Genomic DNA, 17,170 nt, shown 5'->3' on the forward strand with positions numbered 1-17,170 from the left:
TGCATCATGTAAATTATATCCTACAAGTTGCAAGCCTCATGCATATTATACTAATAGTGCCCGCACCTTGTCCTAATTAGCTCGGATTACCTGGATTATCACCGCAATACATATGTTTTAACCAAGTGTCACAAAGGGGTACCTCTATGCCGCCTGTACAAAGGTCTAAGGAGAAAGCTCGCATTGGATTTCTCGCTTTTGATTATTCTCAACTTAGGCATCCATACCGGGACAACATAGACAACAGATAATGGTCTCCTCTTTAATGCTTAAGCATTCAACAACAATTAATTTTCTCATATGAGATTGAGGATATTTGTCCAAAACTGAAACTTCCACCATGGATCATGGCTTTAGTTAGCGGCCCAATGTTCTTCTCTAACAGTATGCATGCTCAAACCATTCAACTCATGGTAAATCGCCCTTACTTCAGACAAGACGGACATGCATAGCAACTCACATGATATTCAACAAAGAGTAGTTGATGGCGTCCCCAGGAACATGGTTATCGCACAACAAGCAACTTATAAGAAATAAAATGCATAAGTACATATTCAATACCACAATAGTTTTAGGCTATTTGTCCCATGAGCTATATATTGCAAAGATAAAGGATAGAAATTTAAAGGTAGCACTCAAGGAATTTACTTTGGAATGGCGGAGAAATACCATGTAGTAGGTAGGTATGGTGGACACAAGTGGCATAGTGTTTGGCTCAAGGATTTTGGATGCATGAGAAGTATTCCCTCTCGATACAAGGTTTAGGCTAGCAAGGTTATTTGAAACAAACACAAGTATGAACCGGTACAGCAAAACTCACATAAAAGACATATTGTAAGCATTATAAGACTCTATACCATCTTCCTTGTTGTTCGACCCTTACTAGAAAATATCTAGACCTTAGAGAGACCAATTATGCAAACCAAATTTTAGCAAGCTCTATGTATTTCTTCATTAATAGGTGCAAAGTATATGATGCAAGAGCTTAAACATGAGCACAACAATTGCCAAGTATCAAATTATTCAAGACATTCTACCAATTACTACATGTAGCATTTCCCGTTTCCAACCATATAACAATTTAACGAAGCAGATTCAACCTTCGCCATGAACACTATGAGTAAAGCCTAAGGACATATTTGTCCATATGCAACAGCGGAGCGTGTCTCTCTCCCACACAATGAATTCTAGGATCCATTTTATTCAAACAAAACAAAAACAAAAACAAACAGACGCTCCAAGCAAAGTACATAAGATGTGATGGAATAAAAATATAGTTTCACTAGAGGAACCTGATAATGTTGTCGATGAAGAAGGGGATGCCTTGGGCATCCCCAAGCTTAGACGCTTGAGTCTTCTTGAAATATGCAGGGGTGAACCACCGGGGCATCCCAAGCTTAGAGCTTTCACTCTCCTTGATCATATTGTATTATCTCCCTCTCTTGATCCTTCAAAACTTCCTCCACACCAAACTCAAAACAACTCATTAGAGGGTTAGTGCACAATCAAAATTCACATGTTCAGAGGTGACATAATCATTCTTAACACTTCTGGACATTGCACAAAGCTACTGAAAGTTAATGGAATATAAAAATCCATCAAGCATAGCAAAACAGGCAATGCGAAATAAAAGGCAGAATCTGTCAAAACAGAACAGTCCGTAAAGAAGAATTTCTAAGAGGAATCAGACTTGCTCAAATGAAAATGCTCAAATTGAATGAAACTTGCGTACATATCTGAGGATCACTCACGTAAATTGGCATAATTTTCTGAGTTACCTACAGAGAATTAGGCTCAGATTCGTGACAGCAAGAAATCTGTTTCTGCGCAGTAATCCAAATCTAGTATGAACCTTACTATCAAAGACTTTACTTGGCACAACAATGCAATAAAACTAAGATAAGGAGAGGTTGCTACAGTAGTAACAACTTCCAAGACTCAAATATAAAGCAAAGGTACAGTAGTAAAATCATGGGTTGTCTTCCATAAGCGCTTTTCTTTAACGCCTTTCAGCTAGGCGCAGAAAGTGTGTATCAAGTATTATCAAGAGATGATGCATTGGATGCTCTATTATCTATAATGGTATTAAGAGCTTTGTCAATTTTAGGCCTATATAGTTTAGGCACCTTAGAGACATACATGAACTTTTGCTCCTTACCCACATAAGCTTTCTCCTTAAATTTAATAGAAGAAAAGGTTGAACCCAATGTTCCCAGAGCCTCTTCAAGTTCACTAATCCTTTGGGTTTGATTATCATGAATAGCACCAGCTTCTAAAATGGCAATTCTCTCATTAATTCCACCTAGAGATTTATCAAGTTTATCAGTGCTATCAAGTAATTCCCCCAGTTTAGTCTCAATACTTGGGAGGTTTTGCTCTATGGTTTTCAAGTTTTTCATGACATCTTCAAGAGAGGTTTCAATTTTAACTTCATTAACAGGTGGTATTCCAAATAGACTCTCAATAATGCAACTAGCTTCTAAAGCAGGAGTACTTAAAAAGTTACCTCCCGCGAGACGATCAAGAACATATCTATTCCAGCTAGAGATACCAACATAAAAATTTCTGAGTAGGATAGTGGTGGAGTGTTTCTTAGTGCACCTATTATGGGCATCACTAATTTTATACCAAGCATCTTATAAACATTCTCCCCCTTGTTGCTTAAACGAACGAACTTCAACTTCAGGATTACTCATTTTAGCAATAGTAAATAAAGCAAACTAGATAAAGTAAATGCAAGTAACTAATTTTTTTGTGTTTTTAATATAGCAAATAAGATAGCAAGTAAAGTAAAACTAGCAACTAATTTTTTTGTATTTTGATATAATGCAGCAAACAAAGTAGTAAATAAAAATAAGCAAGACAAAAACAAAGTAAAGAGATTGGAGGTGGAGACTCCCCTTGCAGCGTGTCTTGATCTCCCCGGCAACGGCGCCAGAAAACAGTCTTGATACGCGTACAACACGCGACCGTTGGGAACCCCAAGAGGAAGGTGTGATGCGTACAGCAGCAAATTTTCCCTCAGTAAGAAACCAAGGTTTATCAAACCAGTAGGAGCCAAGAAGCACGTTGAAGGTTGATGGCGGCGGAGTGTAGTGCGGCGCAACACCAGGGATTCCGGTGCCAACATGGAACCTGCACAACACAACCAAAGTACTTTGTCCCAACGTAACAGTGAGGTTGTCAATCTCACCGGCTTGCTGTAACAAAGGATTAGATGTATAGTGTGGATGATGATTGTTTGCAGAAAACAGTAGAACGAGTATTGCAGTAGATTGTATTCGATGTTAAGAATGGACCGGGGTCCACAGTTCACTAGAGGCGTCTCTCCCATAAGAATAAGCTTGTTGGGTGAACAAATTACGGTTGGGCAATTGACAAATAAAGAGGGCATGACCATGCACATACATGTTATGATGAGTAGTGTGAGATTTAATTGGGCATTACGACAAAGTACATAGACCGCTATCCAGCATGCATCTATGCCTAAAAAGTCCACCTTCAGGTTATCATTCGAACCCCCTCCAGTATTAAGTTGCAAACAACAGACAATTGCATTAAGTATGGTGCGTAATGTAATCAACAAATACATCCTTAGACATAGCATTGATGTTTTATCCCTAGTGGCAACAGCACATCCACAACCTTAGAGGTTTCTGTCACTCCCTGCATTTAATGGAGACATGAACCCACTATCGAGCATAAATACTCCCTCTTGGAGTTACAAGCAAAAACTTGGCCAGAGCCTCTACTAGTAACGGAGAGCATGCAAGATCATAAACAACACATAGATAATAGATTGATAATCAACATAACATAGCATTCTCTATTCATCGGATCCCAACAAACACAACATATAGCATTACAGATAGATGATATTGATCATGTTAGGCAGCTCACAAGATCCAACAATGATAGCACAATTAGGAGAAGACGACCATCTAGCTACTGCTATGGACCCATAGTCCAGGGGTGAACTACTCACTCATCACTCCGGAGGCGACCATGGCGGTGAAGAGTCCTCCGGGAGATGATTCCCCTCTCCGCCAGGGTGCCGGAGGCGATCTCCTGAATCCCCCGAGATGGGATTGGCGGCGGCGGTGTCTCTGGAAGGTTTTCCGTATCGTGGCTCTCGGTACTGGAATTATTATCGATGAAGGCTTAAGTAGGCGGAGGAGGTACGTTTAGGGGCGAAGCGAGGGGCCCACACAACAGGGCCGCGCGGCCAGGGCTTGGGCCGCGCCGCCCTAGCGTGTCGCCGCCTCGTCGCCCCACTTCGTTTCCTCTCTGGACTTCTGGAAGCTTCGTGGAAAAATAAGATCCTGGGCGTTGATTTCGTCCAATTCCGAGAATATTTCCTTACTAGGATTTCTGAAACAAAAAATAGCAGAAAACAACAACTGGCTCTTCGTCATCTCGTTAATAGGTTAGTACCGGAAAATGCATAAATATGACATAAAGTATGCATAAAACATGTAGGTATCATCAATAAAGTGGCATGGAACATAAGAAATTATCGATACGTTGGAGACGTATCACCCATCACTGCAATTTTCCATCAATCCTTCCATGTGTGACTAACAAACATCCGCGCAAGAGCGTGCTGGCCAGCTGGGTTGTGCATAGAGGATAACTGGTCCACACCATCTCCCGACACCCTGCCCCTAACCCTAGCCGTCGCCGCCCGCCCCATATCCCCTCCTGTCGCTGCCGGATCCCGGCGAGTCAAAGCCCGTGCGGGAAGAGGATGGCGGCGGAGGGCGTCCCTCTACTGTGGCTCGGAGGCGTGGATGTGGCTGGAGATCTTAAGTGGCGCCTCGGGACTACATGTGTGTGGCTATGACCCGGTCATGCAGTGATGTGGCCTCCTCCACCTTTGATCGTCTTCGTCATTGGTGCAAAGAGATCTAGCCAGTGGTGGTCCTACCCCGTGACGGCTTTCCATCGACGTATCGCTTGGCCCGTAGGGTGCGACGGTCTAAGGTGAGAAGGAGATGGTGGTCCAGCTACTGAAGCGAGTGAGGATGCCACTAGCAAAAACTGCTCACGTGTGTGCTCTTTTCCTTGTTGAAGTCCATGATGGGCCAGGGGCTGAGCCAGGCCCATGGAAACTAGGGCATGGCCCGAGGCGCATGGAAATATTCTGCCTACCATTTGTTGACAAATAAAATTGGTCCAGGGCACAGCCCAGCTATGGCCCAAGTAATTGCTCGCTACCGAACGAGAGAAACACTTTCTCAATTGGTCGCTAGAAGGCAGGAGCGCGCCGCCACGCTGGGTGGCCCCACCGGCAAGCCTCTCCGAAACCCTTCATGCCGACTCCGCCTGCCTACCTGGAGGCCGCCTCTGCCATTCCCATGGACTTTGCCCTCCTATGTTGCAGTGCACGATGGCGCTGCCTCGCCGCCGCGCGACCATCGACCGTCGACCGGCGCCGCCCCTCTCCACTCTGCTCCTCCACGACACCACTTGACATGGGTATGCCTAATGGGCATGTTGTGTATATGTCCCTGGTTCATGTTTTTAGGTATCTAAGGAGTTCAAGGCCCACGAACCCGAAGGTTTGGAGGTCTGATACGTCCAAAATGTATCTACTTTTCCGAACACTTTTTTTGTTGTTTACCCTCTATCTTGTGAGTTTAAATCCAACTAACACGGACTAACTTTGTTTTCAGCAGAACTGCTGTGGTGTCTCGTTTTTGTGCAGAAATCCAACTTTCAGGAAAATTTCCGGAAAATATCGCAAAATCCATATTTCACCCGAAGACTCACGGAGCCAGAATACGAGATGGAGGGGGGCCACAAGGGGTCCACACCTACCCTAGGCGCGGGCTAGGCTTGGCCGCACCTAGGGGTATTCTGCCCGCCTCGGCCACCCCCTCGACCTCTCCTTCGCACTATATAAAGCCCCTCATCTGAAAATCGAGGGGGGGGGGGTTCAACGTGTTTCCAGAAAGAGTTCCGCTGCTCCACCGCCACCAAAAACCCCAATCCGCTGCTCCACTGCTGCCGAGACGGGGAATTGGAGGAGGTCATCGCCATCGCCATCACTGACACCTCTCCATCAACCATCCATGTGTGAGTAATTCCCCACTGTAGGCTGTAGGAGATGGTAGGGATTGGATGAGATTGTTCATGTAATAGCTATAAGATTGTTAGGGGCATAGTGCCTAGTATCCGTTGTTAGTATTTATGACATTGTTGCAGCTTGTTGTGCTTAATGCTTGTCACTTTGGGCCCGAGTGCCATGATATCAGATCTGAAATGTTATTGATTCATGATGATAATTATTGTTTTTGATCATACCTGCAAGTTGTATACACATATTGTTGTCCGGAACCCGAGGCCCCCAAGTGACAGAAATTGGGATAATCGGAGGGGATGTCTACGATGTGAGGATCACTGTGTTAACGGAGTGTTAATGCTTTGCTCCGGTACTCTATTAAAAGGAGTACCTTAATTACTAGTAGTTTCCCTTGAGGCCCCGCTGCAACGGGCTGGTAGGACAAAAAATTTCGTGCAAGTTTTTCATTACGAGCACGCACAACTAAATAGGAACACACGCCTATGATTACTTTATACTAGGATGCTTTTATCATTATACCTGCGAATTCCTAAGTCTTGCTATTATATGAACTATCTCATTCATGCAACCCCTGTTCATCCATCCATGTGCCTACAATATTTTAATCTTGTTGTTTACTACAATCATTGCTACTGCTTTTTTCATTTCATTACTAATGTTACTTCACTACTACCACTGCTTTAAAACTGTTACTACTAAGAAACTGTTGCGAGCAAGTCTATTTCCAGGTGCAGGTGAATTGAAAACTCATCTGTTAAAGATTGTAAATATTCTTTGGCTCCCCTTGTGTCGAATCAATAAATTTGGGTTTTACTTCCCTCGAAGATCGTTGTGATCCCCTATACTTGTGGGTCATCAAGGTCCATGAAGATGAGGACGTGCGGATTAAGGAAAGTAGAGTCAATATAGAAAAACTTGTAACAATATATGGAAAGGACAAATCATGTTCCATGTTTGTATACTTGTATGACACGGAAAGCCTTGGCTTCGCCACGTATATAAGGGCGATGCTGAGAGCAAAAAGAGGATCGATCATTGTTTTGTTCTAGCCACCATATTGTTTCTAGTTAGACGCCTTTGTTCGTCTGACCACCTTCGAGTTCTACTTGCCCTCTATTTCCATGAAACCCTAAGTGTACAATCCGTAAGCATTGATGAGTTGATACCTCGTCAATTGGCGCCGTCAGTGGGATAGGAGGTATCAAGGTCCTGATCTCGATGTCGTCGTCATCATCATCGTCGGCATCAAGCAACGCAATGGAAGGATGTAAACAGATCCAACCTGGTCTTTTCGATTTTGTTCCTCACCCTCCCGTCTGTTTGCCTGCATATGCCAACCTGGGAGAAGCAATGGAGATGATGTTTGGGAACTTCCGCTTCTTCATCGAGAAAGAAGGTTTACATCGCTTTTCGGCCCCGATTTTTTAGGAACCGTCGTCGGCCTAGCCAGAATCTTCGGGATCGTCAACACCATCCATCGACTCAGGCGGCGAGGAGGTTTCGCCGCTACGCTTCAGCAAGCCCGATGACAGTGGAAAACTCGTCGGCCTATTTGGCAGTATGACTTTCGAGTCAATTGCTGAAATCGATCAGCCTCAGGGCACCGACTCCGACAGCTTCACCAACTTCGACTTCACCAAGAACACCAATTTCAATCTCAGTCCATGTCCAACTGCAGATTTCAGTATGTAGTTTCTTAGTTACCTTTTTTGCTAGTAGGTAAATTGTGGTATTTTTTTTTGCGAATAGGACACTGGAATTAAAAGAAAAACATCGAACAATACAAATCAGCTTAAGAAAAGCAAAATTACAACAAGATCCTTGAGAAACCCTTTATCTTCAACCTCCACTGCATGCCGTTGTGGCCGCTCCTCCCTGAGCCGACATGACGTTGTTGGTTGCGGACGGGAAGTCGCCGAATGGATCGAAAGACCACATCCGTCCCGGAGACGAAGAAGTATGATGAACTATCGATGAAGCTACTTGACGATCCGAAGATCCCCACAGCCAGACGAAATCCTCGAAGACCACACCGAACCCACAAGCTTCTCGACGTCGCCATCGAAATGGGGTTGAAGCCGGGGAAACATTATTGCACGAGGCACAACCACCACCACCCGAGCGCCGCCCCTACAAAAAAAAACCCTAAAGACGGGGAACAAAGCCCCCAAAAGTGCGAAACAGAGCCCTCCCACCGACGAGAGCCGCGATCCGCCTCACCTCTATGACCCTAAGGCCACATAGGCGGCCAGATCGAAGGCGGCCACCAACGGAAGGCAGAGGAACCCTAATCACCTAAGGATCCCCTCACGAACTTAATTAGTTGAATTTCACGACGATATCCAACAACATGTTTCGTATGGTAATTAATACTTGAGGACATTATAGTTGTTCCGCAGTATGGATATGGGTGAGGAATCCTTCCGGTAGACTGCCTAAATTGTGGTATGGTTTAACAACCAAAAGATGAAGAACACCTGCCTTATTGTGGTATAATTTAACAATTGTTTGTGATTGATTTCATATATTAGAAACAGAATATGAAAAGATTTTATCCATTGATCTCAACACCAATTTATGGATATAGGTACGAATTTTACCTCATCGTTTTGGTTAGTTCTCATATTTACATCAATGAATCAATGATTGACTATTTCACTTGATGTTTGTGCATGTCCTAATGAAATATGCTTGGAAGTTTCTTTAGAAGTTTCACTCGACTCCAGGGTCAATGTATTTGAAAATATTTATTCATCCTTGCTAGTACTATATACCAATTTTTAGCACTATAACAAAAGTTCTTTTAGAAGAGTTCTTTGCGATTAGTTTTTGTTCCGGGTCTTACTCCAATCCTGGCCCCTCTAGTAATGATGGGGGCATATCTCATTCCATGGTTTTCGGGGGAAACCTCAGATCCAGGGGAGGACACCATTGAAGGCGCCGCCCTAGGGGGTCGTAGCCCTCGTGGAGGCATTATGGGGGCTCATTGTCGGTGTTCTGGAACCCAGGGTACCATGTAAACCTGCTGTTGGGCCCTCGCGGTAGCCCACAAACAGAAGGCATGGGACACCTCTCCGAGAGACAGGAGGTCTCCGCGAGGGGTGGTGCACCTCTGCAAGGAATACCTCGCGAAGCATCCAAGACTTAGCCGTTTGAAGGCTACTACAAGGCCTCGCGGAGCTTCTCTCCGGGAGAGGTCGAGAGATGCCACCAAGATGCCAGAGCGGGACATCGGCGTAGGAGCAACGCCACTCAAGGATGACGCCAGCCATGACACACATAGAAGATGAGTGAAGGTCCGAGTTTGCATGCATAAAGTGAGCTGCATGTTGCCCCGCTTTCCTAAAGGTGCGGGGGTGGACAGTGCAATTATATCAGGGGGTGTCGACATCGTCCACAACCACCCCTTGTGAACCAGGCTAGTTAGTGCACTAGTAGAAAACATGCCTTTCGTCAGGCCCCTTTAGTCCCGGCCGTAGTCTGGGCCGGGACTAAAGGCCTTGCCACGTCGCCCCGAATCCGACCACGCGTACGACACCCTTTTGTCCTAGTTTGTACGGGCTTCTAGTCCCGGCTGGTGACACGAGCCGGGACTAAAGCTCATGCGCCAGCTGTCACCCCCTTTATTCCCGGATGGTGACACAAGCCGGTACTGAAGTCAAACCGTTCGGTTCCCGCGCGGAAACTAATCATCGTCGCCATTATAGACGCGCTAGAATCGATCGTCGCGCGTCGGCCGGCCATGGTAATTCGCATCACCGGCGCCGGGCGGCCGGCCACGGTAATTGATCACCTGGTGGCTGGATTGTTCACCTCCCTCACCTATATATGCATCTCCATCTCCTCCATTAGCCACACATCTTCATCCTCCATTAGCCATCTCTCCCAAAGAGCTCTTTCCCATCCCGGCCCCAATGGAACAGCTCGCGCGTGTCCCGGCTCCTCGATCTCGGGTGTACTACCTCACAGCCGAAGAGATGCACTTCAAGATCACGGTCACTCTCTGTGCATCAAGGGTGCATAGGTGGATCCGCACCGTCAAGAGGGATTTTCTCGACACCGCAACAGTCAAGTGTGTGGGCTTGAACTGCGAGTTCACCAACCCTCGCGAGGGTAGAGATAATCAGCGCGCCGCCGTCCTTCAACTCTCGGTGGAGACCGAGAATTTGGTCTTCCAAATTTTTTGGGCTGATGAAGTGGAACAACTTCTCAAGGATTTCTTGCAGGACAAGACCATCATATTCTGTGGTGCGGATATCGGCAAAGATGTGGAAATGTTGTGTTCCTACGGAATTGATATTCTGTCTGGGTTCGACCTCCAAATGATAATCCCGAACCCCACCAAAAATCTCATTCTGAGTATGTATGATCTGGCAAATTCTACTATTAGGACAAAACTTGAGAAGAAGAAGAAGAAGATGAATAGGGATAAGAAGAAGAACACGAAGAAGGACGACGAGGAAGAAGAAGAAGAAGAAGAACTGATTTTTTGATGTGGCAATGTTCCATTGAGCTATGAGCAAGTGCACTATATCGCTCTAGATGCTCGTCTGGGCTTCAAGATGGCTAGGAGGTATTGGATGCTACTTGGCTATGATCGTCTCAATATTATTGATGATGAGTAGATGGTGGTGTGGTGTGTGTATTTTATATTTGTATGGACCTATGAATCGTCTCAATATATCGAATCTTTCTATTGTTATTAAAATTTGTCACAATTTTATAATAATAATTGATATATTATTTGTCCAATTACGGTTTACAGATTTAAAGATATTAATTATGTCATATCACTTCCCGCGCGTTGCTGCGGCATATTAACTGCCAGATAAATTAGTAAAAATCTGCATAAATATAATAAATGGTGGATGCCATAGTAGAAAATAAATATAAGGGAGTTTCGGAGTGAGAAAGGGAAACCAACCAAACATCTGCGCGTGTAAAAAAAAAGAAATACATATGGGTCTAACAGTTTACATCATCTTTAAGAGCATCTCCACTAGCGCCCCCGATAGCAGTCCCCATACCGTTTTGAGGGCCGGAAGAAAAAATGGGCTCACACCGGCGCGCCCCAAACAACGCCGATGATTTTTTGAGCCCAATAGAAGCGTCGGCAACCCCGTGCCGGCCCCTTGGCCAAGGGCGCGAATTGGGCACGCCGGTGCCTCGCGAGGCGAAATTTTTTGGGCGTGGGAGCCGCATGTCAGTGATGCCAGGGCACCGCGCGGGATATTTTACCGCCACGACAATGCGCGGGAAATTCTCCCGCCGCGACACCATGCAGGAGGTTCCCGCCTCGCCGGCGGTCTATATTATCCCTCCTCCCCCGCCTCATTGGTGCAAAAACCCTAGAGAAATAGCACAATGTTCGATTCGTGGGACGAGGTGGCGCTAGAGGTGGCCGTAGAAGTCGTGGAGGCGGACCCGCAACTCGTAGAGGACGATGCGTGGGAGGAGGCGGCACTAGCGGCGACCATAGATGCCTATGTCGCGGACGAGCGGCAGGGCTAGGAGGCGGAGCGGCGGCTGCGGGTGCGCGAGGAGGCGCGGAGGGAGGCGGAGCGGCGGCAGCGGGAGGAGGTGGAGTGGCTGGAGTTCCTGGAGGCGCGGCGGCGGCGTGAGGCATACCAGTAGAAGGGGTGGGAGGAGCTTGAGCTGCGGCGGCGCCAGCGGGAGGAGACGCAACGCCAGGATGAAGTCTACGAGCAGCGGCGTTTGGCGGAGTTTGCAGCTCCGGCTACAGAGGCAGGAGTTGAATCACCGTTGGCGGCGGGAGGAGCTGGAGATGGAGCTGCGTCGGGAGGCAGTGGCCGCGGATAGACCCGCGTACTTGACGTTCGTGGCGGAGAGAGCAGCTGAGGATCAACGACGGAGGAGCAGCGTAGAGAGCAGGGGAGAGAGCAGCGCCTCCATAGAGCCAGGCTAGAAATGAAGCTTGTTTCATATGTCATCCAGGGCCCTTATATTATTTATTTATCAAGTACATATTTTCTTCTTGGGGTCAGATATGGAAACTATCTTCGCTATATCCTGCTATTTTTATGAAGAGATGTTCAATGGACACATAAGAAGAAAATAAATTTGATCTGTCTTGAAATGTGAAATAATAGATATATTGCCCTGTTTCCACGAACTTTCATGAATTCTGAAAGTGCATAACCATTCCCAAAGCATTGTGAAAATATACCATATCAAATGCGCACATCAAAGTTTAGTGGTTATTGGTTAGTCAATTGTAGGCTCCTTCGTCTATTGTAGGTACAATCTGCTCCAAATATGTGTAGGTATAATAAATTATGAATAAAATTAAAATAATTTCATATTCAAATTCCCCACCTTTTTAAATAATAATGGATATATTATTTGTCCAATTACGATTTACAGATTTAAAGATATTAATTATATCATATTATACGAATAATGCATATATTATTTGATAATAATAATAAAATATGAATAAAAGTAAAATTATTTCATATTCAAATTCATCACATTTTTATAATACTAATGGATATATTATTTGTCCAATTGCAATTTACAGATTTAAAGATATTAATTATGCCATATTATATGAATAATGCATATATTATTTGATAATAATAATAAAATACGAATAAAAGTAAAATTATTACATATTAAAATTCCCCACCTTTTTCTAATAATAATGGATATATTATTTGTCCAATTGCGATTTACAGATTTAAGGATATTAATTATGCCATATTATATGAATAATTCATATATTATATTATTTGCTAATAATAATATAAAATACTTTTATTACTTATTTTATTTTCATTGGAATTCATTATTATTTTATTCATTATTATTTACTTAAATAATTTTTTTTGGTATCAAAAAATTAAAAAATTTGACACAAAAGTATAAGAGTTAATAAGATTGATATGGTATAGTATTTACAACAAGGTACACTCACATTCGAGGGAGTACAGCAGAAAAGAACCAATGAGTTAAGAGTGCTAAGGGTGGAGTAGTGTGAGGATGGGTGACTGCCCGGGATGTAACCAAGTCTAGAATTTGAGTAAAGATTAAGTGTAAATAGTATTAAAAATGGTCAAAGTGAGAGTAACGAGTCAAACAATTAGAAAAAAAGGAATTGGAAAAAATAAAAAATAAAAAATATTAGAAAAATGAAATTAGAAAAAGAAAAACAATTTCGAAAAATAATAGTTAGTCCCAGTTGGCCTTACGAGCCGGGACTAAATGTTCTCCAGCCACATGGAGGGCCATTGGTCCCGGCTAGTAACCGGGCCAGGACTAAACGTTTCTTTAGTCCCGTCTGGCTAGTCCCGGTTGGCCAACCGGGAGTAAAGCCCCTTACGAGCCAGGACTGAAGGGCCTATCTCCACAAGTGGTGTAACCATAGGCCAAGCCCATGGTTAGGTTAAGACAACTATCCTCTTTCCTGGGTCGTATTGTGGTTACCCCTCTACCAAGCTTTCTTGGGGAGGAGGGCCAATGCCTCTATAAAAGGGAGGGCAGCTGCCCAGTAAAGAGGATCCTTCTTCGGACCCGTCTCTCTCTGATCCCCAGTACATGCTCTTTAGATGCCATCGTCTTCTACCTAGAGCAGGTCCCATCTAGATCTTGAGAAGGGAAGCACCACCACCTTGTACACCATACTCCTCTCGGAGCAAGATCAATACCACTCTAAAGCAGGACTTAGGGGTTTGACCTCACCACAAGGGCCCTGAACCTGGGTAAAGACCGTGTCTCTTTCTGTCGTGCCATTCTCGCGCTGCTCCTGCTTCCTTGTGTCGATGTTGAGCTTGGAGCGTTGCTTCTAGCCCCTGTGGTCTGATAACCTCAAGGGTCTTGACGAGGTACCCATGTCCCTTCGGATACCGAAACCCTCGACAGTCATGGATCGGATGATGGCGATGTCTACGTCGTCACCCTCGTGGGTGTGTCATCTATGAATACATTCATCGACTTGACGGATGTGTGGATGGCTTGCTGGCCACGCATTTCTCGCGTGGAGGCCATGTTGGAGCGGCGTGTCATCTACCTCTACATCGACGAGTCTCACCGGCATGGTGCAGAGGGGTCTCGGCGATCGGCGTGCAACGATGGACGCACACAGGGTGGTGGTGTTGTCTGGCGTCATGGTGACGTCGACGGCAGGGACGTCGAAGTTTATGTGGATATTTAGCCTGAAGATTGCTAGACGGTTCGATGGAGGTGACGGCTCTTGTAGCATGTGCATGAAATACTCGCTAAGAATCTGGTATACCAGATAAGCGGTTCTGTTTTGCTTAGAAGGTGTCTCGGGGTTGGCGATGTTTTGATGAAGGGTTTTCGTGTTTTCGAAACACAAGACCATGTTGGCATGCCTTTTACTCATTGCCAGATGTGTAGTTGTTGTGTAGTGGCTTCAACTTTTAATATAAAATCTTTAATAGACCTTTATTAAATAAAATAATAAAGTAGGCGGTCTGCACCTACCTTTGTGCTTTCTTGCAATGCAAACTCCTTTCTAATACCTATCTCGCCCAACCTAATGGATAACATATTGTTTTAACTACTTAGTAAATTTCAGACTTTTTTTACTCTTTAGCTTGCCATGCTGTTGTGTATTTAATTTTTACCATATACGTGGGATTATATAGTATCGACTTCATATTGGGATGATAAATATACCACAATATGTATCGGGATACGAGTAAGAAAATATCAGATTAAGATACCATCACAATACAGTACGTATTGAATTGTCACCATATCATTGAAAAATTGCAAGATACTACGATGCATATCGGAATACTGACAACCATGGAGGTACCGTTGTTACAAAAATAACAAGCAAGCCTATGCTTGAGTCAGCTTTTTTCCCATTCCATATTTTACAAATTTATGCCAAGTAGATTCTCTCCTTGCTACACTATTAGATCTAGTTTTAAAATATGAAACTTTTATAGCTTTTGAACAAGAAGATCAATTTCCAAGCCATTTGAATATTTAAGTTTCTAGTGAAAGGACCTACTAGTACTATATAAGACCAATATTGAATATTTTTACATAATTTGTAAAATTTTAATTTTGAAACTTGATGAAACTTGGTGTGATTTTTTTGAAATAATTTATTTCACTTTATTTCAAGCTTAGTTCATTATGGTTAGAAAATATTTGGCAACAACAACGGTTAGTTAGTTTACTTGAATTGTGGCCTTTCAACTTCTAACTGCAATACCACTTACCTACAGTTCATACACACTTGGTAATTTGAAGTATTCCATACCTAGGATGAATGTTTAGTTTATAATTATTCATGTGTCCTTTATGCATCACATTATGTGGATGTCTTAGAGTTCAAATTGGTAACATTTTTTTTGTATCTAGTTGTATTATGCATCACATTATGTTTGAATGTGTTTTAGAATTCAATTTGATTTTGTCAAAACAAATCCTTCTTACGCTTATTTAAAAGATATTATAAAAATAAATACATAGATTTAAATGGATTGTTAGTCTAATATATAATCCAATAAATACGACTCTTTCAATTCTAACACTAGAAATTAAATCCATGTATAAAAAAATTAGGAGTACAGGTGTGGGACTACATGCAATATTTCTTGTTGCAATCGAGCAATAACTGAGAACCAACCCGTGGTTGGATGGTTAGAAGGGTAGTGACACTCACTGGTGTTTCATAAAAACTGAATAAATTTCATAGGGAGGTGACGCTCCATCGATAGCGAGGCATCCGTGGTGACTTCGTTAATCTCAAGACTCTCGAAATCAAGTTTTTAAAACTCAGTCTCTCAGAAATGCTTATAGAAATAGGGTTTGCGTGCGTTTATAAAAAGGAGTGTACGCACGTGTTTATGAGCATGCACGTGTATTGTGTTTGGAAAAAAATAAATGCAAAAGTGCATGGGACCTCCCGATCAAACACCGCTCTCCAAACTTTAGACAAACCTTTTTTTCAACAAACTTTAATTAGAAAAACCTTTAATATGCCATCTCTGCACTGCACGCTTTTTAAAACCACTTTACACTATACATTGACCAAGGGTAAAATGCTTTGAAAAATCTATCGCAATTACAGAGCTGCTTTTGACATGCTTAGGGCATCTCCAGCGACGCGACACATTTTAATGTCCGCTAGCATCCGTTTGCGTCGCGCTGCGGACGCTAAAATGACCGTTTTTGTCCGCGCGTCCATTTGCGTCTGGGCTGCTCCAGCGGGGCGACACATTTATTTTTTTCCTTTTTTTTCCTCTTCTTCATTTAAACATAGTTTCAAATATAACATACTGAAACATGATTTTACACAAACTAAAACATAGTTTAAAACATGGTGTACACAAACTAACACATAGTTTGAACCATGGTTGAAACAAATATAATTTTTTTAAAAAAAAACCAGTTGTGTTGATTTCCGTATGTTCGCTGCCAAGGAAGAACATTCGAGGGCACACCCAATCACCCAAACTGGAAAATCCAGCGGGAGGAGACGGTGCCCTTGTTGGTTCTACCGAGGAAGAACAGACAGAGACCTCCACTACTGGCTTTGTCTGGCCTATAGCCAGATTCGCTGCAAAGAAAAAACACTCGACGTTCTAACTATCGGTGTCCGAGCCGGATTCGCCGGTGTGGTAGTGCCTGCGGCAGGCTGTGTCGTCGAACACCTTGACGATCATCTCGCCGTCCCCCTCGTAGAGGAAGGTGAGCTGGTAGCCGGGCTCGAGCGCGAGGTCACGGGCAAACTTGTCCCACCCCGTGTGCAGGTACATCTTGCCTTGCCCGTCGAACAAGACCTCCACGGTCCAGCGGCAGAAGTTGCAGCTGGCCTCCCGTAGCTGCAACTGCGTCGGCTCGACGCCGTCGACGAACTCGGCGAACTTGTCCGGGAGCCGCTTGATGGCGAGTGGGTCGTCGTCGATGCGGAGGAGGAACTCGAAGCAGGGCTCCTCCTGCGAGGACGAGGAGGGCGCAGGCGACAGCGAGCATGGGGCCGTAGCTGCTCCACCACGGTGGCCCCTATCCCGGCCACGGGGGCATCCAGGGCCGCGGCCTCGACCGCCTCGCCGGCAAGCAGGACCGGCCATGGACTTCCTC

At 44.3% G+C, this 17,170-nt stretch overlaps 1 protein-coding gene across 1 annotated transcript; it reads left to right on the plus strand.

Moving 5' to 3' along the window:
- The first annotated feature begins 9,999 nt into the window (after nt 1–9,999).
- Nucleotides 10,000–10,578, plus strand: LOC127328391 (uncharacterized). The gene has a single exon (XM_051354994.1). The coding sequence runs from the start codon at nt 10,000–10,002 to the stop codon at nt 10,576–10,578; it is 579 nt and encodes a 192-aa protein (XP_051210954.1).
- Nucleotides 10,579–17,170: the final 6,592 nt, after the last annotated feature.

Source organism: Lolium perenne, chromosome 2 (genome assembly GCF_019359855.2).
Source record: "Lolium perenne isolate Kyuss_39 chromosome 2, Kyuss_2.0, whole genome shotgun sequence".
Lineage (NCBI taxonomy): Eukaryota > Viridiplantae > Streptophyta > Magnoliopsida > Poales > Poaceae > Lolium > Lolium perenne.